This window comes from Bombina bombina, chromosome 11, assembly GCF_027579735.1.
Source record: "Bombina bombina isolate aBomBom1 chromosome 11, aBomBom1.pri, whole genome shotgun sequence".
NCBI lineage: Eukaryota > Metazoa > Chordata > Amphibia > Anura > Bombinatoridae > Bombina > Bombina bombina.
In genome coordinates this window covers 184,948,124-184,975,614 of record NC_069509.1, presented here as the reverse complement: position 1 = coordinate 184,975,614, position 27,491 = coordinate 184,948,124, and the positions used below count along the sequence as shown (strand labels likewise).

Genomic DNA, 27,491 nt, shown 5'->3' with positions numbered 1-27,491 from the left:
ATTGGATCCCTGTTCATATGACCACAATGGTTCATGCTTATACTGCTGCACTGTTGCAGCTATTTTATTTAAAGGTGCAAGACAATTTATATTGGCTAAAAAGCAACCACTTGGTAAGAAACTTTGCTGCAAATAATTGTAATCAGTATTTGCCTGCTTTTTAAAACTTTTAATTTTCTCATTTGAGAGAATACACAGGACAATTCCTGAATTTAAAAATACAGAGCTCCTAATGTAAACAACAGAAATGAACACAATTTAACCCAAAGTAAACAAGCTCAACAGATATTATATGTTAAAGTATACATGACTTATTTCTTTCATTTGTACAAACAATAACCTCCTGCTGATAAGACCATTATGGCTAACACCTCTTAAGCTATTAACAACTGTTTTATTTACATTTAAAGGTACAGGACACTTGATATTAACTGTACAACAACCACTTGGTAGTATGTATTGTTGTCAGTTCATTGTATCAATAGTTACTTGTTTTATTAAACAACCTTTATCACTCTCATTTTGGAGAGTGCACAGAAAAATTCATGACTTAAAAATTTAAAGATACAGGGTACAAAGTGTAAACAACCACTTGGTAGATGTACATTTGTATATACATGATAATTGACTGACAAAATCTGGTAATTATTTAACACATCACACTTTATGTTTTTTTTAGGTAAAAAACAAAATATGTTGCTAGTATAATTAACACTGCTAAAGCTCATTGTACTGTTTAGAATATTTCAAACTACAGAAACAATTAATGAACCAAATGTTTTATCCATGTTGCAAACATGGTTTTACCTTTATAGAAAGGGAGAATACAAGAGTTCCTCATTTAATCCTCCAGGAGATAATGTGTCTAGGTTAAAAATCCATCGTCTCTCATGCTGCAGTAAAACTTTATCCAAATCCCCCCCTCTAATACACATAGTCACTCCTCAATCCCTATGAGGCTAAAGATTTTGTGCTAGGAATTGTGATATGATTTAAAGTGTTGGGCTATACTTGAGGTTTTGACTTCATGTTCAATATCCCTAAGGTGTTCTAATGTTCTATCACGTAAGGCTCTTGTGGTTTTACCTATATAGAAGAGAGAACAGCCACATTTTGCTAAATAGATTACTCCAGTTCTCCATGTTATTTTAGTATTAATTTTATATATACGCCCAGTCTTAGATACAAAGTATCTATTTTTTTGTATATAGTTACACTCTTTTCAACACTTGCAAAGATAGCAACCTGGTTCTTGTTTGGTATTTTGTAACCAATTTGGTTTAGCTGGTGGTCTTATGTAAAAACTTCCCACCAGATGATCTCTTACATTGGATGCCCTCCTAGCCTTATTGATGGATATTCCCCTTCTATTTGTGCCAAATCATTGTCAGTATGTAGTAAAGGCCAGTGTTTTTTAAATATACTTTGTATGTCCTTCCACCCCTCATTGTATTGAGTAATGAACCTTATTTTCCTTTCTGGTTGCATTTTACTAGTTGAGGTACGTATAGACTATCAATTTGACTTATATTACTGACCCTCTTGTATCCATTTTTTATAACTCTGAGTATCCCTGACCTTAAATCGCTTAGTTAATTGAATAGGCTCTTTTTTAAAATTCAATATCACTAGTGCAGTTTCGCCTTTGTCATTAATCTTTCATTTACTCTATAGATACTCAAATCTAAAAACTCTACCTCAGTGGTGCTATATTTAAGTGTGAATATGAGATTCATCTCATAAAAGTCTATTAAATAATTCTCATTTCCTTCCCAGAAAAGCAGCACGTCATCATTGTAGCGAAGCCCATACTGACGTGCTGCGTACCCGGGAGGTCAGTATCAAAGACACAATTGGTTTCCCAAAATCCCAGATAGAGGCACGCATAAGAAGGAGCAAATTTTGCCCCCATTGCTGTGCCTCTAACCTGGATATAAAACCTATTGTCAAAGACAAAAGTTATATTCCAGAGCAAATTGTAAAAGTTCAACAAGAAAATCGGTATGGTTACGCAAGGCCACTCCGCTCTGATTTAAATAAAAATATACTGCCTGTTTTCCTCTATCATGAGGAATACTTGAATAAAGTGATTCAACATCTATGGTGGCCAAAATTGTGTCACCAGTTATTAAAATATCTTGAATGTCAGATCAGGGGTGTCTTGTACATAAGAATTTAATGTAGTTACAAAGGGCTTTAGAAAACGATCTATGTATTCACCAATGTTTTCTAATGGTCCCTGTATCCCTGCCACAATGGGACATCCTGGAGGATAATTCACTCCCACTTTATGTACTTTAGGGATAATATAAAACGTTGGGACCCTAGGGTGACTGGGCAACAAGAAAATAGATTCAGACTTAACATTGGGACCCTAGGGTGACTGGGTAACAAGAAAATAGATTCAGACTTACTTATAATGTTGTTATCAAGTGCATTTAACAATATTTGTTCCAATTTGGACATAATGACATTCATAGGGTTTTGATCTAGCTTACGATATTGATTGGGGTCATTTAACTGTCTACTGCACTCGCTATGATACAGACGTGTCCTGAACTACTGTGTTACCTCCTTTGTCCGATGATTTAAAAGTTAGATTTTCATTATTCATTATTTTGAAGTTCAAAAATTGCTTGTCGCTCATCTTGTTTTATATTATCCCATATTATCTGTTTGTCACTTAATGCTTTAATGTCTCTTTCCACCAGTTTGACAAAAGCCTCTACCACAGGGACTTTAGAATGTGCAGGCATGAATTTTGATTTGACTTTAAGCCCAGTACTGAGCTGAGTTTGTGAGACATTGTCATCTTCAGATTCTAAGAAATCTAGTGTCTCCTCAACCAATTCATCATTCACATGTGGTGTATCATCTTTTCCTCCAAGAAACAACTTATGACAGATAAGCCTCCTTGCAAAAAAATGCAAGTCTTTTATTGCTGTAAACCTGTCCATTTTTTGTTGTTGGAGAGAGAGGCCCTTTTTAATACACATATTTGGGATTCTGTCAGAGTGGTGGAAGAGAGATTAATAACAAGTTTGTCATCTAATTGCGCTGGCGTAGTGCGGATTCTGTCAGAGTGGTGGAAGAGAGATTAATAACAAGTTTGTCATCTAATTGCGCTGGCGTAGTGCGGATTCTGTCAGAGTGGTGGAAGAGAGATTAATAACAAGTTTGTCATCTAATTGCGCTGGCGTAGTGCGGATTCTGTCAGAGTGGTGGAAAGAGAGATTAATAACAAGTTTGTCATCTAATTGCGCTGGCGTAGTGCGGATTCTGTCAGAGTGGTGGAAGAGAAATTAATAACAAGTTTGTCATCTAATTGCTCTGGCGTAGTGCATAGTTCAGCCTCCCCCTGCTCTGTTGTATTTTTTTTGTTTTTTCTAAAGGGACCTGAGAATCAGTGTCCTGTGATGTTAAGCGATTAGGAGACCTAATCTTATTGTTAGTGCGACTAATCCTGTTAAAAGTATACACTTCATTATTTTTATAATCATTACTATCCCTTATGAATTTCTTTTTCTTTCTTATTTTCATTTCTAAATGTGTTTTAACAACTTAATTTTTTATTTTGTCATTGAGTTCTTTAAATTCAGAATTTGCTTCCCAATTATTTAAAGGGACAATGAACCCAAATTTTTTCTTTTGTGATTCAGATAGAGCATGACATTTTAAGCAACTTTCTAATTTACTCCTATTATCAAGTTTTCTTTATTCTCTTGGTATCTTTATTTGAAATGCAATGCATTTTTGGTGAACAACCTGGGTTGCCCTTGCTGATTGGTGGATAAATTCATCCACCAATAAAAAAAGTGCTGTCCAGAGGTCTGAACCAAGAAAAAAGCTTAGATGCCTTCTTTTTCAAATGAAGATAGCAAAAGAATGAAGAAAAATTGATAATAGGAGTAAATTAGAAAGTTGCTTAAAAATGCATGCTCTATCTGAATCACAAAAGTTAAAAAATGGCTTCAGTGTCCCTTTAAAGTGGCTGTTGTTACCAAAAGATCCTTCTAAATTTTTTCTAGCTTCTGTTTGTCTTCCCTTTTAATTAATTTCATGAGTTTTGTTGAACACTCATTGAGGGCTGCCTCCCACTCATCTTTAAAAGTTGTAATACAAGGTTCATTGTGATTACTACCTGACAACTTCAAAATTTCAAGCCCCTAGGAATCATTTCTGTTAAATAATTTTCCAAGCTAGAGATCTCCCATTTAATTCTAAGTTGTTTAAACAAGAGATTTTTTTTGTGCTTTAAATGCCTGATAGATGTCATTTTTTGCATTCGAAGTGTCATCAAGTGCTTCTAAATTGAATGTCTCCTTAACATCACTATCACTAAAGGTGAAAGCCATAACGGTCAAAAAGATGTTTATCTCCACCAGTATATACGGATTAAATTTATATTTCCTAAATTAACCATGCTCCTGTTAGAGAAAAAAACGCCTAAGGTATTTATAGACTAAAAATAGTAAATAACAAAATAACCGGGCACAAGTATAGTGTAGGCAGGCAAAAGTCATAAAAGACCGGTGCTCTAGTAAATTTATAAAATATTAAATAAAAAAAAGAAAATGAAAAGTACTAGCAAAAATAATAGGTTTATTTTATTTGCCTGCCTAGTCTATATGGACACAATATTCTAATCTCTTTCATATTGAAGTGATTCTCTATATCTGAGACATCTTATTTTGTCTATTGTCATATGTACATGTATATATATATATACAGTATATATCTCTTTGGGCTAATATTATATTTTTTATCTTTCTCTTGTTGAGGAGATTTTTCTCTTATGCCTGTGACACCTTGTATGGTCATAGGTCATATGTTTTCCTTCCTTGGTGATCTTAAGATGCTAATAGGTTATTTCTTATTATCTTTGTTAGATAGGATCTCATAATATTTCCAATACGAAAAGGTTCTTGCATCTTGCCTTATTTCAGATCTTAATTTGTTATTCTGTAGCTTACAATTTTCTTCTAAGAATTGTGTCATCTTGGGTGTATATGATAGATTCCAAGGAAGGGATTATTTAGAGGTTCTGCAATGCCTCAACTATTTTCTTATTAGCAAGCACAGGGCCGGCGGTTTGAATACCACCCTATGGCTTCAGCTACCATCCATTTCCAAGGAATACCTGCCATACAGCTGCAAAATGGTCTAGTGCTTGATAGGCTGAAAACTGCTAGACCACAAGGGATGGCTCTTTTACCTCCTAACCAAGAGACTACTAAGGATTTAGTAGCCCCTTCTTTTTGGTCTTGCCAAATCTCTTAAATCTTTTCTAAGGTTCTAGGGCTCTTTTGATGCACAGGTTATCGTATGACTAAAAGAAGCATTTCAAGGCAGTGGCCAGGGCTCAAAGGATTGTGGTGGCACCCCTCCTAAACCATATCTTGGTTCTGGCTCCATCTTTTCTTTTAGCATTCCATTCAGGAATGTTTCCTGTTCCCTCTTCGGCATGTGCTTCTGATAACCTCCAGTAGCACAGACAGAACCCAGGTTCAATACCAGTCAGGGGGACTCCAGGGAAATTCTTTGCTTTCCTGGCATGGAGAGTCCACAACCCTCCCTTATTTACATTTTGAGATGGCTTTTTGTCTTTTCTAAACTTCAGGCACCTTGTGTCTCTTCTCTTTCCATATTCCCTCGGCTGAATGACTGGGGGTTTATGGGAAGTGGGAGTGATACTTACAGTTTTGCTGGGGTGTTCTTTTCCTCCTCCTGGTGGCTAGGAGTGGAATTCCCACTAGTAATTAGAATGGATTTGTGGACTCTCCATGCCAGGAAAGAAAATAATTTATCAGGTAAGCATAAATTTTGTTTTTATTTTTGTTTTATGCTGATGTTTACTGTAGTGAATGGGAATGTTTAAATAGTGCCCAATTTCTAGCAACTATGAGTAGGGTTGCCACCTTAGCCATGTTTTCCTGGACACATGAGTTACACATGCTGCAGGGTGTGCTGGGAGGAACATGCATTGTGCTGCTGGATAGCACAAAATAGTGACCATTGACTGCGCTATTCATGTTCCTCACTGCACACCCTGCAACATATGTAACTCATAAGTGTCCAGGAAAACATGACCGAGGTGGTAACCCTAACTATGAGTGGAGGGCAATATTGCACTTACGCAAGAAAAATACTTGCACTCCACTCAGTAATACAAGCGCACGTAAATGTGCGCTGGTACAAGTGAGGCGCAATGCGAACACGATTCCATAAGCTCCAATAATAGTCTCGTTCTAATGCCGCAAGACACTGAAAACCACCTAGCCCAGCACAGGAGGCAATTTGCGCAGTATTGAGCAGCAATAAATACATATGTAGGTGTATATAAACATATTAACATATATATAGTGAAATCACAGGCCCCCACTGACCTCCATGTAAAGGCCGTTTTTTCTAACACCCCACATCCCCTCACTTTAACCCCTTATAACTGCTTTGTGCAGTTATTTAAATAATATTTCATTTAAAAAAAGGAACAGTACATTTTATTTTGTGTGAAACTGGGGGACATTTATTTCATTAACAACTTGTAATGGGTGTTATATAACGTGTGCCCATAAATGGGCAAATTTGCCCCTTTATGGGAGCACATTAAGTTAGTGCGTCACTTGTTATCTAGCCTTATATAATTGTGCTAATCTTTACACTGTGCAGAAAGAATGTTTAAACTCCACTCTAATTCTATAGGACAAATATTACAATACAATATCAATTATTTATTTTATTAAATGTCACTACTGGTCAGCAGTTACGATAAAAGCAACAACCTGGGAACTATAGCTACCCAGCATACTGAAATATTCTGTCTCTCGGTATTGAGTATGGAAAAAAATGTACTCAAATGTATTTTAGTTTTCCATATACTGTTTGAATGTGGCGCTTTGCATAATGGCCCATTTGTATTCAGTAAAACTTCTACCTGCAATAGCACAGGCTCAGGATCTATACTGTATGCACCACTTTTGAAGAGCAGAGCTCATTTGACAGTTGTGAGTTTGGTCAGCATTGCATTGTTGGTGTCTTTATTGTTTTAAAATAACTTTTATGTACCAAGTACATCTCAAAAGTAGAACAAGACATGGTCTAAATCTTAAGAATTGTAAGTGCCCAATATTTGTTACCAAGTTATATATCATGATTGGTACTAGCAGACGGGGATGTAATAACACAATTTTACTTCGCTTAAAAGGTAGGTGTGTTACAGCCTTAAAGGGACAGTCAACAGAAAAATTGTTATTGTTTAAAAAGATAGATAACACCTTTACTACCCATTCCCCAGCTTTGCACAACCAACATTGTTATATTAATGTACTTAACATTTAATCCTCTAAATTATTGTCTGTTTCTAAGTCACTAAATAGCAGTGACCATATTGCCGCTTTAAAAAGGGACACATATGAAAAATACATGTCAGGGCAGTTTAAAGAAATATTTTGAATAATGTTTCATTATAAGAACCCCGACAACATAATTTATGTAAGAACTTACCTGATAAATTCATTTCTTTCATATTAGCAAGAGTCCATGAGCTAGTGACGTATGGGATATACATTCCTACCAGGAGGGGCAAAGTTTCCCAAACCTCAAAATGCCTATAAATACACCCCTCACCACACCCACAAATCAGTTTAACGTATAGCCAAGAAGTGGGGTGATAAGAAAAAAAGTGCGAAAGCATAAAAAATAAGGAATTGGAATAATTGTGCTTTATACAAAAAAATCAAAACCACCACAAAAAAAGGGTGGGCCTCATGGACTCTTGCTAATATGAAAGAAATGAATTTATCAGGTAATTTCTTACATAAATTATGTTTTCTTTCATGTAATTAGCAAGAGTCCATGAGCTAGTGACGTATGGGATAATGACTACCCAAGATGTGGATCTTCCACGCAAGAGTCACTAGAGAGGGAGGGATAAAATAAAGACAGCCAATTCCGCTGAAAATAATCCACACCCAAAATAAAGTTTAAATCTTATAATGAAAAAAACTGAAATTATAAGCAGAAGAATCAAACTGAAACAGCTGCCTGAAGTACTTTTCTACCAAAAACTGCTTCAGAAGAAGAAAACACATCAAAATGGTAGAATTTAGTAAAAGTATACAAAGAAGACCAAGTTGCTGCTTTGCAAATCTGATCAACCGAAGCTTCATTCCTAAACGCCCAGGAAGTAGAAACTGACCTAGTAGAATGAGCTGTAATCCTTTGAGGCGGAGTTTTACCCGACTCGACATAAGCATGATGAATTAAAGATTTCAACCAAGATGCCAAAGAAATGTCAGAGGCCTTCTGACCTTTCCTAGAACCGGAAAAGATAACAAATAGACTAGAAGTCTTTCGGAAATTCTTAGTAGCTTCAACATAATATTTCAAAGCTCTAACTACATCCAAAGAATGCAATGATCTCTCCTTAGAATTCTTAGGATTAGGACATAATGAAGGAACCACAATTTCTCTATTAATGTTGTTAGAATTCACAACCTTAGGTAAAAATTGAAAAGAAGTTCGCAACACCGCCTTATCCTGATGAAAAATCAGAAAAGGAGACTCACAAGAAAGAGCAGATAATTCAGAAACTCTTCTAGCAGGAGATGGCCAAAAGAAACAAAACTTTCCAAGAAAGTAATTTAATGTCTAATGAATGCATAGGTTCAAACGGAGGAGCTTGAAGAGCCCCCAGAACCAAATTCAAACTCCAAGGAGGAGAAATTGACTTAATGACAGGTTTTATACGAACCAAAGCTTGTACAAAACAATGAATATCAGGAAGATTAGCAATCTTTCTATGAAAAAGAACAGAAAGAGCAGAGATTTGTCCTTTCAAGGAACTTGCAGACAAACCTTTATCCAAACCATCCTGAAGAAACTGTAAAATTCTCGGAATTCTAAAAGAATGCCAGGAAAAGTGATGAGAAAGACACCAAGAAATGTAAGTCTTCCAGACTCTATAATATATCTCCCTAGATACAGATTTACGAGCCTGTAACATAGTATTAATCACAGAGTCAGAGAAACCTCTTTGACTAAGAATCAAGCGTTCAATCTCCATACCTTTAAATTTAAGGATTTGAGATCCTGATGGAAAAAAGGACCTTGCGACAGAAGGTCTGGTCTTAACGGAAAAGTCCACGGTTGGCAAGAGGCCATCCGGACAAGATCCGCATACCAAAACCTGTGAGGCCATGCTGGAGCCACCAGCAGAACAAATGAGCATTCCTTCAGAATCTTGGAGATTACTCTTGGAAGAAGAACTAGAGGCGGAAAGATATAGGCAGGATGATACTTCCAAGGAAGTGACAATGCATCCACTGCTTCCGCTTGAGGATCCCTGGATCTGGACAGATACCTGGGAAGTTTCTTGTTTAGATGAGAAGCCATCAGATCTATTTCTGGAAGTCCCCACATTTGAACGATCTGAAGAAATACCTCTGGGTGAAGAGACCATTCGCCCGGATGTAACGTTTGGCGACTGAGATAATCCGCTTCCCAATTGTCTATACCTGGGATATGAACCGCAGAAACTAGACAGGAGCTGGATTCCGCCCATACCAGTATTCGAGATACTTCTTTCATAGCCAGAGGACTGTGAGTCCCTCCTTGATGATTGATGTATGCCACAGTTGTGACATTGTCTGTCTGAAAACAAATGAACGATTCTCTCTTTAGAATAGGCCATGACTGAAGAGCTCTGAAAATTGCACGGAGTTCCAAAATATTGATTGGTAATCTCACCTCCTGAGATTCCCAAAACCATTGTGCTGTCAGAGACCCCCAAACAGCTCCCCAACCTGTCAGACTTGCATCTGTTGAAATTACAGTCCAGGTCGGAAGAACAAAAGAAGCCCCCTGAACTAAACAATGGTGATCTGTCCACCACGTCATAGAGTGTCGTACAATCGGTTTTAAAGATATTAATTGAGATATCTTTGTGTAATCCCTGCACCACTGGTTCAGCATACAGAGCTGAAGAGGTCGCATGTGAAAACGAGCAAAGGGGATCGCATCCGATGCAGCAGTCATAAGACCTAGAATTTCCATGCATAAGGCTACCGAAGGGAATGATTGTGATTGAAGGTTTCGACAAGCTGAGATCAATTTTAGACGTCTCTTGTCTGTCAGAGACAGAGTCATGGACACTGAAACTATCTGGAAACCTAAAAAGGTAACCCTTGTTTGAGGAATCAATGAACTTTTTGGTAAATTGATCCTCCAACCATGATCTTGAAGAAACAACACAAGTCGATTCGTATGAGATTCTGCTAAATGTGAAGACTGAGCAAGTACCAAGATATCGTCCAAATAAGGAAATACCACAATACCCTGTTCTCTGATTACAGACAGAAGGGCACCGAGAACCTTTGTAAAAATCCTTGGAGCTGTTGCTAGGCCAAACGGCAGAGCCACAAACTGGTAATGCTTGTCTAGGAAAGAGAATCTCAGAAACTGATAGTGATCTGGATGAATCGGAATATGCAGATATGCATCCTGTAAATCTATTGTGGACATATAATGCCCTTGCTGAACAAAAGGCAGAATAGTCCTTATAGTTACCATTTTGAATGTTGGTATCCTTACATAACGATTCAATATTTTTAGATCCAGAACTGGTCTGAAGGAATTCTCCTCTTTGGTACAATGAAGAGATTTGAATAAAACCCCAGCCCCTGTTCCAGAACTGGAACTGGCATAATTACTCCAGCCAACTCTAGATCTGAAACACATTTCAGAAATGCTTGAGCCTTCGCTGGATTTACTGGGACACGGGGAAGAAAAAATCTCTTTGCAGGAGGCCTTATCTTGAAGCCAATTCTGTACCCTTCTGAAACAATGTTTTGAATCCAAAGATTGTGAATTGAATTGATCCAAATTTGTTTGAAAAATCATAATCTGCCCCCTACCAGCTGGGCTGGAATGAGGGCCGCACCTTCATGTGGACTTGGGAGCTGGTTTTGGTTTTCTAAAAGGCTTGGACTTATTCCAGACTGGAGATGGTTTCCAAACTGATACCGCTCCTGAGGGCGAAGGATCAGGCTTTTGTTCCTTATTGTGATGAAAGGAACGAAAACGACTATTAGACCTAAATTTACCTTTAGATTTTTTATCCTGTGGTAAAAAAGTTCCTTTCCCTCCAGTAACAGTTGAGATAATAGAATCCAACTGAGAACCAAATAATTTATTACCCTGGAAAGAAAGGGAAAGCAAAGTTGACTTAGAAGACATATCAGCATTCCAAGTTTTAAGCCATAAAGCTCTTCTAGCTAAAATAGCTAGAGACATATACCTGACATCAACTCTAATGATATCAAAGATGGCATCACAAATAAAGTTATTAGCATGTTGAAGAAGATTAACAATGCTATGAGAGTTATGATCTGTTACTTGTTGCGCTAAAGCTTCTAACCAAAAAGTTGAAGCTGCAGCAACATCCGCTAAAGATATAGCAGGTCTAAGAAGATTACCTGAACATAAGTAAGCTTTTCTTAGAAAGGATTCAATCTTCCTATCTAAAGGATCCTTAAAGGAAGTACTATCTGCCGTAGGAATAGTAGTACGTTTAGCAAGAGTAGAGACAGCCCCATCAACCTTAGGGATTTTGTCCCAAAATTCTAATCTGTCAGATGGCACAGGACATAATTGCTTAAAACGTTTAGAAGGAGTAAATGAATTACCCAAATTATTCCATTCCCTAGAGATTACTTCAGAAATAGCATCAGGGACAGGAAAAACTTCTGGAATAACTACAGGAGATTTAAAAACCTTATTTAAACGTTTAGATTTAGTATCAAGAGGACCAGAATCCTCTATTTCTAATGCAATTAAGACCTCTTTAAGTAAAGAACGAATAAATTCCATTTTGAATAAATATGAAGATTTATCAGCATCAACCTCTGAGACAGAATCCTCTGAACCAGAGGAACCACTATCAGAATCAGAATGATGATGTTCATTTAAAAATTCATCTGAAAAATGAGAAGTTTTAAAAGACCTTTTACATTTACTAGAAGGGGGAATAACAGACATAGCCTTCTTAATAGATTTAGAAACAAAATCTCTTATGTTAACAGGAACTCTGAGTATTAGATGTTGATGGAACCACAACAGGTAATGTAACATTACTAAAGGAAATCTTATCTGCATTAACAAGTTTGTCATGACATTCATTACAAACAACAGCTGGAGGAACAGATACCACAAGTTTACAACAGATACACTTAACTTTGGTAGATCCAGCACCAGGCAGCGTTTTTCCAGAAGTATCTTCTGACTCAGTGTCAATCTGGGACATCTTGCAATATGTAATAGAAAAAACAACATATAAAGCAAAATTGATCAAATTCCTTAAATGATAGTTTCAGGAATGGGAAAAAATGCCAGTGAACAAGCTTCTAGCAACCAGAAGCAATAAATAATGAGACTTAAATAATGTGGAGACAAAAGTGACGCCCATATTTTTTAGCGCCAAAAAAGACGCCCACATTATTTGGCGCCTAAATGCTTTTGGCGCCAAAAATGACGCCACATCCGGAACGCCAACACTTTTGGCGCAAAAAAACGTCAAAAATGACGCAACTTCCGGCGACACGTATGACGCCGGAAACAGAAAAAACTTTTTGCGCCAAAAAAGTCAGCGCCAAGAATGACACAATAAAATGAAGCATCTTCAGCCCCCGCGAGCCTAACAGCCCACAAGAAAAAAAGTCAAATTGATTTATTCATATGCATTATCCCAAATATGAAACTGACTGTCTGAAATAAGGAACGTTGAACATCCTGAGTCAAGGCAAATAAATGTTTGAATACATATATTTAGAACTTTATATAAAAGTGCCCAACCATAGCTTAGAGTGTCACAGAAAATAAGACTTACTTACCCCAGGACACTCATCTACATGTTTGTAGAAAGCCAAACCAGTACTGAAACGAGAATCAGTAGAGGAAATGGTAAATATAAGAGTATATCGTCGATCTGAAAAGGGAGGTAAGAGATGAATCTCTACGACCGATAACAGAGAACCTATGAAATAGACCCCGTAGAAGGAGATCATTGAATTCAAATAGGCAATACTCTCCTCACATCCCTCTGACATTCACTGCACGCTGAGAGGAAAACTGGGCTCCAACCTGCTGCGGAGCGCATATCAACGTAGAATCTAGCACAAACTTACTTCACCACCTCCATAGGAGGCAAAGTTTGTAAAACTGATTTGTGGGTGTGGTGAGGGGTGTATTTATAGGCATTTTGAGGTTTGGGAAACTTTGCCCCTCCTGGTAGGAATGTATATCCCATACGTCACTAGCTCATGGACTCTTGATAATTACATGAAAGAAATGTGTATTTTTCATATGTGTCCCTATTTAAAGCGGCAATATTGTCACCCTACTATTTGCAAGTCAATATTTAATAAATAAAAAAGTCATGTGATCAGGAGAGGATTAGACACAAGGTAATCACAGAGGTAAAAAGTGTATTAATATAAACATGTTTTCTGTGCAAAACTGGGGAATGTGTAGTAAAGACAGTATCTATTTTTTTAATTAAAGGGACAGTCTACACCAGAATTTGTATTGTTTTACCTATTCCCTAGTTTTGCATAACCAACACAGTTATATTTATATATTTTTTACCTCTGTGATTATCTTGTATCTAAGCCTCTGCAGAATGCTTGCAGTTTAGCCAATCAGTGATGGCTCCCAGGTAACTTCACTTGCACGAGCACAGTGTTATCTATATGAAAAACATGAACTAACACCCTCTAGTGGTGAAAAACCTGTTAAAATGCATTCTTAAGAGGCGGCTTTCAAGGTCTAAGAAATTAGCATATGAACCTCCTAGGTTAAGCTTTCAACTAAGAATACCAAGAGAACAAAGAAAAATTGGTGATAAAAGTAAATTGGAAAAAATTTTAAAATGACATGCCCTATCTGAATCATGAAAGTTTTTTTTTGGACTAGACTGTCCCTTTAATAACAATTTTTGAGTTGAATGTCCCTTTAAGGCTATAACACCACCTACCTTTTAAGCAAAGTAAAATTGTGTTATTACATCCCCCTCTTTAGTACCACACACCAATCATATGTAAAAAAAAAAATTGAGTTGACTGTTACTTTAAGAAACAAACACATTGGACACATATTTATCTAAAAGATGCACAGAAATGTAAACAGCAGTTGCATACCCTACACAGGGTCATTTTCTAATACCTTTTTCCTGCTCCTCCTATATAAAACCCCTTTTGTACAATCTAACTCTCTCCTTGCTTGCTCTAGACCAAAAACGTAAAGAAGGTTCTGTAATGCAAATTAATGTTGTTCGATGCCTTTAATAGCTGAGGGTGCCACAACAATAATTGGGATATTACATTCCCATAAAATACCCTATGTACAATAACATAAAATATTGAATAGAATGTGATATAAGATTTGTAAACATATGTGCATATAGATTTTATTCATTCTATAAACTAGCTAAATTTATGTTTTGTTCCCTCCAGGTTTGTACTTGGCTGTTGTCTCATCCCATTTTACTTTGATGTTTGCAAAGATGTGAGACATTATTGCCCACGGTGTAATCAGCTGATCCACGTCTACAAACGAATGTAACAAGATGGCTATACGTGCTTTTTTGTCAGTTAGCTAGCGCAAGTCCTTTTAAATGGTATAAACAGCAGCTTTGTGTTATTAACATTCACTAGAGGGAGCTACTGAGTAAGCTTTATTCAAAAAAGATATTTAAAGCCTCGCTGCCCAGGCGAGATATTCTAAAAAGAGTACAGAGAGGCCCCTTAAAAAATTTAGAAACACAAATTTGATCTTGAAAAATGTTTATGTTGCTATGTAGTGTTCTTTATGTGAAACAGAGGCTCTTGCATTACAATACAAGGTCTAAAAAACATTCAAAGATTTTGTGTGGTTTCTCTCAGTGCTGGTGAGGTTTTAAATATCAAGCCCCTACTGTTAGATAGACCTGGGATTTTCAAAACAAGAATACTTTCCTTTAGAAAGAATTAGATAATATTTCTTGTAAAAATAAAGTTGTTAAGGTTCTTTGAGTTTCCTTATATGTTGTATTACTTCTATTAAATATTCATAAACTTTGTAACTATGAATAAACTTTTTAACCAATAAAATTCTCCTCGCAATTCAAAAATGTGCAACTTTATTGGGTTTGTAACTAACTGAATAATAAATACAGAAGCTGTAGGGCACAGCTTCCAAATTGTATACATGTATCCATTCTGTCTCCTCCCACAACTCAACTTATATGATCATGTCACTTTCTGCTCCACCCAAGAAATGACGCAGCCCGTAATGGTTCTGACTATAAATCTTGCTGACTCAGATTAAAGACGTCTCTTACTAGACAGTGAAATGATTAATAGAAATGTTTTTTAAAAAACATTCTTGTGACTGGCAGGAAGGTAGGTCTATTACTGGCACCACCAGGATGAACAAGGCTAAACACTGGAGTTTCTGGAACACTGGACTGGTCACTGGAAGCACAGGCTGGATACTGGTACCACAGGAATTTTACAGGCTGGATACTAGTAACTCAGGGTAGTGGGCAGAATAACAAGTGAAGATCCAGAGACCGGTGATCAATAGCAGTCACCGGCACAAGGAATTATTTTTTATCTATGTTTGCTTAAGGCACATATAGGGGTCAGTTTATCATTGTGCGGACAGACATGATCCACTATAGCGAACCATGTCCGCTGCAAATTGATAAATGCCGACAGCATACGCTGTCTGCATTTATCATTGCACCAGCAGTTCTTGTGAACTGCTGATGCAATGCCGCCCCCTGCAGATTTGCGGCCAATCGGCGGCTAGCAGGGGGTGTCAATCAACCTGATCATTTTCGATCGGGTTGATTTCCGGTGATGTCTGTCCACTGCCTCAGAGCAGGCGGACAGGTTATGGAGCAGTGGTCTTTAGACCAATGCTTCATAACTTGTGTTTCTGGCGAGCCTGAAGGCTCGCCAGAAACACGGAGCATCAAGCTCTGTTCGGAGCTTGATAAATAGACCCCATAGTCTTAATTAAACTATATCTAGTAAACATTGTCCATGCATTTGCTTCCAAGAATGCCAGGAAGGTAAAGTGTACACCATGGTCAGAAATCAGTTTTTCCCTGCCTGTGATCACGGTACTGTACCATACTTAGTTAAGGTTGTCCATGCATTTCCTTCCAATGTAGTTATGTGTAATGTCTTATACAAGCTTCGTTTAAAGCATTCAATATCTTAGCACAAGGGTGATGCACAGATGATCTACTCTGCATAATGTTCCTTTCTGCAAGGGTACCATTGTCAGAAATCAGTTTTTTACAGATGTTCCCTCCTACAAACTATAGAAAGAAATGTAATCAGTGTAGCAGAAGTAACTTGCTTTGTAACTGCTTGTCATGAATACCTCATGATTTAGATGCTAATGGGTTAATTTTCTTAATTTTCTTTAGCTTTTGTGCTAAAAAAACATGTGTTTTTTCAGAAGAAATTTGTTGCAGTGTTTTCCCTTAGATAAGCCAGGGCCTCATAAATAGTTTGTAAGATCCACAAGAGAGAACTTTATGGTCTAAATGATCAGTTTATTGCCCCAACCTTTCAGCACAGGGAATGATGAAACACAGTGCCTCTATCCAGGAACTAGCCTGAGGTCATTGACAGGACAACCAGCCTTGCAAATATATATCATTTTATAACTACTAATGCCTAAGAAACATAAGAATGCAATATATGGTGTTTGGTATCACAATACTCCTCACAACATCACTAAGGGATTGCCTATCTGTGTATATGAAATATGTATGCATGTCAGAAGTTATAAGATGTTATACAATTTCAGCCAAGGACTCCGGGCTTTATGAAGTCATAAAAAGAGAGTGGTGGATATTTCTGGCCCCTCTGTAAGAAGGTTGGGTCAAGCAATTTGATCAGAGAAACAGGTATAAAATGTTGTGTCTAACAATACAAGTTTTTCATTGTACATGGGAGGCTGTTACACCATGAGTGACCATCTTTTCTGGTCAATCTTCCTGGCACAGACATCTAAGCTAGGAAAGTTTAAGTCTGTTATTTCTCCTTTTTATTTGTAAAACGATTTGCTTGTGTATAATTCTATTAGTTAACATCTTTTTATTAATAATGCACTGTGCATATTTTTTTGCATAATAAATCAATCCTTTATTAAAGGGACACTAAACCCAATTTTTTTTTCATTATTCAGATAGAGCAGCAATTATAAGCAACTTTCTAATTTACTCCTATTATCAAATTTTATTTGTTCTCTTGCTATCTTTATTTGAAAAATAAGGCATCTATGCAAAGGAGCCAGACATTTTTTTGGTTTAGAACACTGGACAGCCCTTGTTTATTGGTGGGGGCATTTACCCACCAATCAGCAAGCACAACCCAGGTTGTGAACCAAAAATGGGCCGGCTTCTAAACGTACATTCTTGCTTTTCAAATAAAGGTAACAAGAGAATGAAGAAAAATTTATAATAGGAGTAAATTAGAAAGTTGCTTAAAATTGCAAGCTCTATCTGAATCATGAAAGAAGAAAATTGGATTCAGTGTCCCTTTAAGCTTTGCCTTTGTCTAATATATGAACCATGTTACTGAAAGAGCTTGGTAGTATTAATACTGTGTTTTTAGATTATTTTTTGCTAAATTGTATTCTGGGATTTATTTTGTTAGTCTGGGGTTTCTTTAAGATTTCCCATATAATACATCTTAACAGGTGGCAGCTTAGAGATTTAGTGTAGGTGGTATTAAAGGGGAGTTTGGAGCATTTTTTCTAAGTCTAGGACAGACTAGATAGTGTTGTTAATCTTTGCACCCGGTGAACTAAGTCACAGGCTTGCCTGGAGTGGCTGGACTGTGACAGATTGGTTTAAGTGGAAAGGGTCTGTTAACCCTTTCTGTGCCAAACAAGTGACTGGTGCAAGATTGTTTATTCCTGGTCGTCACACTGCTACTTTAGGCTATCTACTTAAATAACCTATTAAAATGATAGCATAGCGACAGTGAAAAAACAGTCGAGAAAAACTGTCAAAATGCACTGAGATAAAAGGCAGACTTTTACCAAGAGAACAAAACAAAATTGATGATAAAAGTAAATTGGAAAGTTGTTTAAAATTACATGCCCTATCTGAATCATGAAAGTTTAATTTTGACTTGACTGACCCTTTAACCGTTTAGTTGGCAGAAAAATTAGGCTTTGACAGCTGTCTCCACCTGGAGATCCATTCCTGGCTACCAATATCGATCTGGTAGTTGCGGTTTGGTACCACGAGCAAGAATTAAGGCTGCAATTCTTCTGGCATATTAGCTGGTGTGTTCCTCACACAGGGCTAGGTTACAAGTGGCGCAGTTTTTTTTTTTTCTCCTACAGTTAAGATTTTTGTGCTAGTCGGGTTGCATTTGAATTACAAGTTCCAAAAAAACTTAGGCCTAGATTTGGAGTTTGGCGGTAGCCGTGAAAACCAGCGTTAGAGGCTCCTAACGCTGGTTTTAGGCTACCGCCGGTATTTGGAGTCAGTCAAAAAAGGGTCTAACGCTCACTTTTCAGCCGCAACTTTTCCATACCGCAGATCCCCTTACGTCATTTGCGTATCCTATCTTTTCAATGGGATCTTTCTAACTCCGGTATTTAGAGTCGTGTCTGAAGTGAACGTTAGAAATCTAACGACAAAACTCCAGCCGCAGAAAAAAGTCAGTAGTTAAGAGCTTTCTGGGCTAACGCCGGTTCATAAAGCTCTTAACTACTGTGCTCTAAAGTACACTAACACCCATAAACTACCTATGTACCCCTAAACCGAGGTCCCCCCACATCGCCGACACTCGATTAAAAATTTTTAACCCCTAATCTGCCGACCGCCACCTACGTTATACTTATGTACCCCTAATCTGCTGCCCCTAACACCGCCAACCCCTGTATTATATTTATTAACCCCTAACCTGCCCCCCACAACGTCGCCGCCAGCTACCTACAATAATTAACCCCTAATCTGCCGACCGCAAAGCGCCGCCACCTACATTATAGCTATGTACCCCTAATCTGCTGCCCCTAACACCGCCGACCCCTATATTATATTTATTAACCCCTAATCTGCCGCCCTCAACGTCGCCTCCACCTGCCTACACTTATTAACCCCTAATCTGCCGACCGGACCGCACCGCTATTATAATAAAGTTATTAACCCCTAAACCGCCTCACTAACCCTATAATAAATAGTATTAACCCCTAATCTGCCCTCCCTAACATCGCCGACACCTAACTTCAAACATTAACCCCTAATCTGCCGACCGGAGCTCACCGCTTTTCTAATAAATGTATTAACCCCTAAAGCTAAGTCTAACCCTAACACTAACACCCCCCTAAGTTAAATATAATATAAATCTAACGAAATTAATTAACTCTTATTAAATAAATTATTCCTATTTAAAGCTAAATACTTACCTGTAAAATAAATCCTAATATAGCTACAATATAAATTATAATTATATTATAGCTATTTTAGGATTAATATTTATTTTACAGGTAACTTTGTAGTTATTTTAACCAGGTACAATAGCTATTAAATAGTTAAGAACTATTTAATAGCTAAAATAGTTAAAATAATTACAAATTTACCTTTAAAATAAATCCTAACCTAAGTTACAATTAAACCTAACACTACACTATCAATAAATAAATTAAATAAAATACCTATAATTATCTACAATTAAACCTAACACTACACTATCAATAAATAAATTAAATACAATTCCTACAAATAAATACAATGAAATAAACTAACTAAAGTACAAAAAATAAAAAAATATTTACAAACATTAGAAAAATATTACAACAATTTTAAACTAATTACACCTACTCTAAGCCCCCTAATAAAATAACAAATCCCCCCAAAATAAAAAAATGCCCTACCCTATTCTAAATTACTAAAGTTCAAAGCTTTTTTACCTTACCAGCCCGGAACAGGGCCCTTTGCGGGGCATGCCCCAAGAAGTTCAGCTCTTTTGCCTGTAAAAAAAAACATACAATACCCCCCCCCCAACATTACAACCCATCACCCACATACCCCTAATCTAACCCAAACCCCCCTTAAATAAACACTAAGCCCCTGAAGATCTTCCTACCTTATCTTCACCATACCAGGTTCACCGATCGATCCAGAAGAGCTCCTCCGATGTCCTGATCCAAGCCCAAGCGGGGGGCTGAAGAGGTCCATGATCCGGCTGAAGTCATCATCCAAGCGGGAGCTGAAGAGGTCCATGATCCGGCTGAAGTCTTCATCCAAGCGGGAGCTGAAGAGGTCCATGATCCGGATGAAGTCTTCTATCAACGGCATCTTCAATCTTCTTTCTTCGGGAGCCATCATCTTCCATCCGACGCGGAACATCTTCTTCTCCCGACGCCTACTAGCCGAATGACGGTTCCTTTAAATGACGTCATCCAAGATGGCGTCCCTCGAATTCCGATTGGCTGATAGGATTCTATCAGCCAATCGGAATTAAGGTAGGAATATTCTGATTGGCTGATGGAATCAGCCAATCAGAATCAAGTTCAATCCGATTGGCTGATGAAATCAGCCAATCAGATTGAGCTCGCATTCTATTGGCTGTTCCGATCAGCCAATAGAATGCGAGCTCAATCTGATTGGCTGATCGGATCAGCCAATCGGATTGAACTTGATTCTGATTATTCCTACCTTAATTCCAATTGGCTGATAGAATCCTATCAGCCAATCGGAATTCGAGGGACGCCATCTTGGATGACGTCATTTAAAGGAACCGTCATTCGGCTAGTAGGCGTCGGGAGAAGAGGATGTTCCGCGTCGGATGGAAGATGATGGCTCCCGAAGAAAGAAGATTGAAGATGCCGTTGATAGAAGACTTCATCCGGATCATGGACCTCTTCAGCTCCCGCTTGGATGAAGACTTCAGCCGGATCATGGACCTCTTCAGCCCCCCGCTTGGGCTTGGATCAGGACATCGGAGGAGCTCTTCTGGATCGATCGGTGAACCTGGTATGGTGAAGATAAGGTAGGAAGATCTTCAGGGGCTTAGTGTTAGGTTTATTTAAGGGGGGTTTGGGTTAGATTAGGGGAATGTGGGTGGTGGGTTGTAATGTTGGGGGGGGGGTATTGTATGTTTTTTTTTACAGGCAAAAGAGCTGAACTTCTTGGGGCATGCCCCGCAAAGGGCCCTGTTCAGGGCTGGTAAGGTAAAAGAGCTTTGAACTTTAGTAATTTAGAATAGGGTAGGGCATTTTTTTTATTTTGGGGGGATTTGTTATTTTATTAGGGGGCTTAGAGTAGGTGTAATTAGTTTAAAATTGTTGTAATATTTTTCTAATGTTTGTAAATATTTTTTTATTTTTTGTAACTTAGTTCTTTTTTATTTTTTGTACTTTAGTTAGTTTATTTCATTGTATTTATTTGTAGGAATTGTATTTAATATATTTATTGATAGTGCAGTGTTAGGTTTAATTGTAGATAATTATAGGTATTTTATTTAATTTATTTATTGATAGTGTAGTGTTAGGTTTAATTGTAACTTAGGTTAGGATTTATTTTAAAGGTAAATTTGTAATTATTTTAACTATTTTAGCTATTAAATAGTTCTTAACTATTTAATAGCTATTGTACCTGGTTAAAATAAATACAAAGTTACCTGTAAAATAAATATTAATCCTAAAATAGCTATAATATAAATGTAATTTATATTGTAGCTATATTAGGATTTATTTTACAGGTAAGTATTTAGCTTTAAATAGGAATAATTTATTTAATAAGAGTTAATTAATTTCGTTAGATTTAAATTATATTTAACTTAGGGGGGTGTTAGTGTTAGGGTTAGACTTAGCTTTAGGGGTTAATACATTTATTAGAATAGCGGTGAGCTCCGGTCGGCAGATTAGGGGTTAATGTTTGAAGTTAGGTGTCGGCGATGTTAGGGAGGGCAGATTAGGGGTTAATACTATTTATTATAGGGTTAGTGAGGCAGATTAGGGTTTAATAACTTTATTATAATAGCGGTGCGGTCCGCTCGGCAGATTAGGGGTTAATAAGTGTAGGCAGGTGGAGGTGACGTTGTGGGGGGCAGATTAGGGGTTAATAAATATAATATAGGGGTCGGCAGTGTTAGGGGCAGCAGATTAGGGGTACATAGGGATAATGTAAGTAGCAGCGGTTTACGGATCGGCAGATTAGGGGTTAAAAATAATATACAGGGGTCAGCGATAGCGGGGGCGGCAGAATAGGGGTTAATAAGTGTAAGGTTAGGGGTGTTTAGACTCGGGGTACATGTTAGAGTGTTCGGTGCAGACGTAGGAAGTGTTTCCCCATAGGAAACAATGGTGCTGCGTTAGGAGCTGAACGCGGCTTTTTTGCAGGTGTTAGGTTTTTTTCAGCTAAAACAGCCCCATTGTTTCCTATGGGGGAATCGTGCACGAGCACGTTTTTGAGGCTGGCCGCGTCCGTAAGCAACTCTGGTATCGAGAGTTGAAGTTGCGTTAAATATGCTCTACGCTCCTTTTTTGGAGCCTAACGCAGCCATTCTGTGGACTCTCAATACCAGAGTTATTTTAAAGGTGCGGCCAGAAAAAAGCCAGCGTTAGATACGCGGGTCCTTACCGACAAAACTCTAAATCTAGCCGTTATTTTGCTGTACCGTTAACCCGAATGGGTTAACGGTACATAGAAATCAATTGAGAAAAAAAAGTGGACCCCCCCCCGAGATCACGCAAATGCCATCACATTTTCCCATTCCCCATAAAAGTCAATGGAGAAAAAAAATTGTTGAAGAAAACACCCATCGCTCAAACAAGATAGCATATTCACATTAGTAAATGTGGTTACAGTAAAGACATAGTTAAAATCTTTATTAAATGTGAATATTGCATAAAACATAATTTATCTAAGAACTTACCTGATAAATTCATTTCTTTCATATTGGCAAGAGTCCATGAGCTAGTGACATATGGGATATACAATCCTACCAAGAGGGGCAAAGTTTCCCAAACCTCAAAATGCCTATAAATACACCCCTCACCACACCCACAATTCAGTTTAACGAATAGCCAAGCAGTGGGGTGATAAAGAAAGGAGTAGAAAGCATCAACAAAGGAAATTTGGAAATAATTGTGCTTTATACAAAAAATCATAACCACCATAAAAAAGGGTGGGCCTCATGGACTCTTGCCAATATGAAAGAAATGAATTTATCAGGTAAGTTCTTACATAAATTATGTTTTCTTTCATGTAATTGGCAAGAGTCCATGAGCTAGTGACATATGGGATATCAATACCCAAGATGTGGAGTCTTCCACTCAAGAGTCACTAGAGAGGGAGGGAATAAAACAAAAACAGCCATATTCCGCTGAGAAAATAATCCACAACCAAAAAATAAGTTTATTTTCACTTTTGAAAGAAAAAAACTTAAATCAAAAAGCAGAAGAATCAAACTGAAACAGCTGCCTGAAGAACTTTTTTACCAAAAACTGCTTCCGAAGAAGCAAATACATCAAAATGGTAGAATTTCGTAAATGTATGCAAAGAGGACCAAGTGGCTGCTTTGCAAATCTGATCAACTGAAGCTTCATTCTTAAAAGCCCATGAAGTGGAGACTGATCTAGTAGAATGAGCTGTAATTCTCTGAGGCGGGATTTGACCCGACTCCAAATAAGCTTGATGAATCAAAAGTTTCAACCAAGAAGCCAAGGAAATAGCAGAAGCTTTCTGACCTTTCCTTGGACCAGAAAATAAAACAAATAGACTGGAAGTCTTCCTGAAATTTTTAGTAGCTTCCACATAATATTTCAAAGCTCTTACCATATCCAAAGAATGTAAGGATCTCTCCAAAGAATTCTTAGGATTAGGACATAAAGAAGGGACAACAATTTCTCTACTAATGTTGTTAGAATTCACAACCTTAGGTAAAAATTGAAAAGAAGTTTGCAAAACTGCCTTATCCTGATGAAAAATCAGAAAAGGAGACTCAAAAGAAAGAGCAGATAGCTCAGAAACTTTTCTAGCAGAAGAGATAGCCAAAAGGAACAACACTTTCCAAGAAAGTAGTTTAACGTCCAAAGAATGCATAGGTTCAAATGGAGGAGCCTGTAAAGCCCTCAGAACCAAATTAAGACTCCAAGGAGGAGAAATTGATATAATGACAGGCTTAATACGAACTAAAGCCTGTACAAAACAGTGTATATCAGGAAGTATAGCAATCTTTCTGTGAAATAAAACAGAAAGAGCTGAGATTTGTCCTTTCAAGGAACTTGCAGACAAACCCTTATCCAAACCATCCTGAAGAAACTGCAAAATTCTAGGAACGCTAAAAGAATGCCAGGAGAATTTATGAGAAGAACACCATGAAATGTAAGTCTTCCAAACTCTATAATAAATCTTTCTAGAGACAGATTTACGAGCTTGTAACATAGTATTAATCACTGAATCAGAGAAACCTCTATGACTTAGAACTAGGCGTTCAATTTCCATACCTTCAAATTTAATGATTTGAGATCCTGATGGAAAAACGGACCTTGAGATAGTAGGTCCGGCCGTAACGGAAGTGGCTAAGGCGTGCAACTGGACATCCGAACCAGATCCACATACCAAAACCTGTGTGGCCATGCTGGAGCCACCAGCAACATAAAAGACTGTTCCATGATGATTTTGGAAATCACTCTTGGAAGGAGAACTAGAGGTGGGTATATGTAAGCAGGTTGATAACACCAAGGAAGTGTCAGCGCATCCACTGCTTCCGCCTGAACATCCCTGGACAGATATCTGGGAAGTTTCTTGTTTAGATGAGAGGCCATGAGATCTATCTCTGGAAGCCCCCACATCTGAACAATCTGAGAAAACACATCTGGATGGAGAGACCACTCCCCTGGATGTAAAGTCTGGTGGCTGAGATAATCCGCCTCCCAATTGTCTACACCTGGGATATGCACCGCAGAGATTAGACAGGAGCTGGATTCCGCCCAAGCAAGTATCCGAGATACTTCTTTCATAGCTTGGGGACTGTGAGTCCCACCCTGATGATTGACATAAGCCACAGTTGTGATATTTTTTGTCTGAAAACAAATGAACGGTTCTCTCTTTAGTAGAGGCCAGAACTGAAGAGCCCTGAGAATTGCATGGAGTTCTAAAATATTTATTGGTAATCTCACCTCTTGAGATTTCAAAACCCCTTGTGCTGGTCAGAGATCCCCAAACAGCTCCCCAACCTGAAAGACTTGCATGTGTTGTGATCACAGTCCAGGTTGGGAGAACAAAAGAAGCCCCTTGAACCAAACGATGGTGATCTATCCACCATGTCAGAGAGTGTCGTACATTGGGATTCAAGGATATTAATTGTGATATCTTTGTATAATCCCTGCACCATTGATTCAGCATACAAAGCTGTAGAGGTCTTATGTGAAAACGAGCAAAGGGGATTGCGTCCGATGCTGCAGTCATGAGACCTAAAACTTCCATGCACATAGCCACTGAAGGGAATGACTGAGACTGAAGGAGCCGACATGCTGCAACCAATTTTAAACGTCTCTTGTCTGTTAGAGACAGAGTCATGGACACTGAATCTATCTGGAAGCCTAAAAAGGTGACCCTTGTCTGAGGAATCAAGAAACTTTTTGGTAAATTGATCCTCCAACCATGTTTCTGAAGAAACAACACTAGTTGATTTGTGTGAGATTCTGCAGTATGTAAAGACTGAGCTAGTACCAAGATATCGTCCAAATAAGGAAACACCTCAATACCCTGTTCTCTGATTACAGATAGTAGGGCACCCAGAACCTTTGAAAAGATTCTTGGAGCTGTTGCTAGGCCAAATGGAAGAGCTACAAATTGGTAATGCTTGTCTAGAAAAGAGAATCTCAGAAACTGATAGTGTTCTGGATGAATCTGAATATGAAGGTATGCATCCTGCAAGTCTATTGTGGACATATAATGTCCTTGCTGAACAAAAGGCAGAATAGTCCTTATAGTCACCATCTTGAAAGTTGGTAATCTTACATAACGATTCAAAATTTTCAGATCCAGAACTGGTCTGAACAAATTTTCTTTCTTTGGTACAATGAATAGGTTTGAATAAAACCCCAAACCTTGTTCCTGAGGAGGAACTGGCATGATTACCCCTGAAGACTCCAGGTCTGAAACACACTTCAGAAAAGCCTGAGCTTTTACTGGATTTACAGGAATGTGTGAGAGAAAAAATCTTCTTTGAATCCTATTCGATACCCTTGAGAGACAATGCTCTGAATCCAATGATTTTGGACAGATTTTATCCAAAAATCCTTGAAAAACCTTAATCTGCCCCCTACCAGCTGAGCTGGAATGAGGGCCGCACCTTCATGCGGACTTAGGGGCAGACTTTGGTTTCCTAAATGGCTTGGATTTATTCCAATTTGAGGAAGGCTTCCAACTGGAAGCAGATTCCTTGGGAGGAGGATTGAGTTTTTGTTCCTTATTCTGACGAAAGGAACGAAAACGGTTAGAAGCCTTAGATTTACCCTTAGGTTTTTTATCCTGAGGCAAAAAAACTCCTTTTCCTCCAGTGATAGTTGAAATAATAGAATCCTACTGAGAACCAAATAAATTATTACCTTGGAAAGAAAGAGATAGTAATCTAGATTTAGATGTCATATCAGCATTCCAAGATTTAAGCCACAAAGCTCTTCTAGCTAATACAGCTAAAGACATGGATCTAACATCAATTTTGATAATATCAAAAATGGCATCACAAATAAAATGATTAGCATGTTGCAGTAAGCGAACAATGCTAGATATGTCAGGATCCAATTCATGTTGCGCTAAATTTTCCAACCAGAAAGTTGATGCAGCCGCAACATCACCCAAAGAAATAGCAGGTCTGAGAAGATGACCTGAATATAAATAGGCCTTCCTTAGATAAGATTCAAGCTTCCTATCTAAAGGATCTTTAAAGGAAGTTCTATCTTCCATAAGAATAGTGGTACGTTTAGCAAGAGTAGAAATAGCCCCATCAACTTTGGGGATCTTTTCCCAAAACTCTATAGATTTTGCTGGTAAAGGATACAATCTCTTAAACCTTGAAGAAGGAATAAAGGAAGTACCTGGCTTATTCCATTCCCTAGAAACCATATCAGAAATAGCCTCAGGAATGGGAAAAACACCTGGGGAAACCACAGGAGGTTTAAAAACAGCATTTAAACGTTTATTAGACTGAACGTCAATAGGACTGGTTACCTCAATATCCAAAGTAATTAACACTTCTTTTAATAAAGAACGCATATACTCTATTTTAAATAAATAAGTAGATTTGTCAGTGTCAATATCTGAGGAAGGATCTTCTGTTTTAGATAGATCCTCATCAGAAGAGGATGAATTATTATGTTGTTGGTCATTTGAAATTTCATCAGCTAAATGAGAAGTTTTAAAAGACCTTTTACGTTTATTAGAAGGTGGAAATGCAGACAAAGCCTTC

General features: G+C 37.8%; 1 protein-coding gene across 1 annotated transcript in view; it reads left to right on the top strand.

Moving 5' to 3' along the window:
• Positions 1 to 15,163, top strand: part of LOC128641799 (lipopolysaccharide-induced tumor necrosis factor-alpha factor homolog) — a 165,240-nt gene extending 150,077 nt beyond the window's left edge. Inside the window, exon 6 of the mRNA XM_053694336.1 lies at positions 14,508 to 15,163. Coding sequence (XP_053550311.1) covers positions 14,508 to 14,616 — 109 coding nt within the window. The 3' untranslated portion in view covers positions 14,617 to 15,163. The remainder of the gene's footprint in view (positions 1 to 14,507) is intronic.
• The last annotated feature ends 12,328 nt before the right edge of the window (positions 15,164 to 27,491 follow it).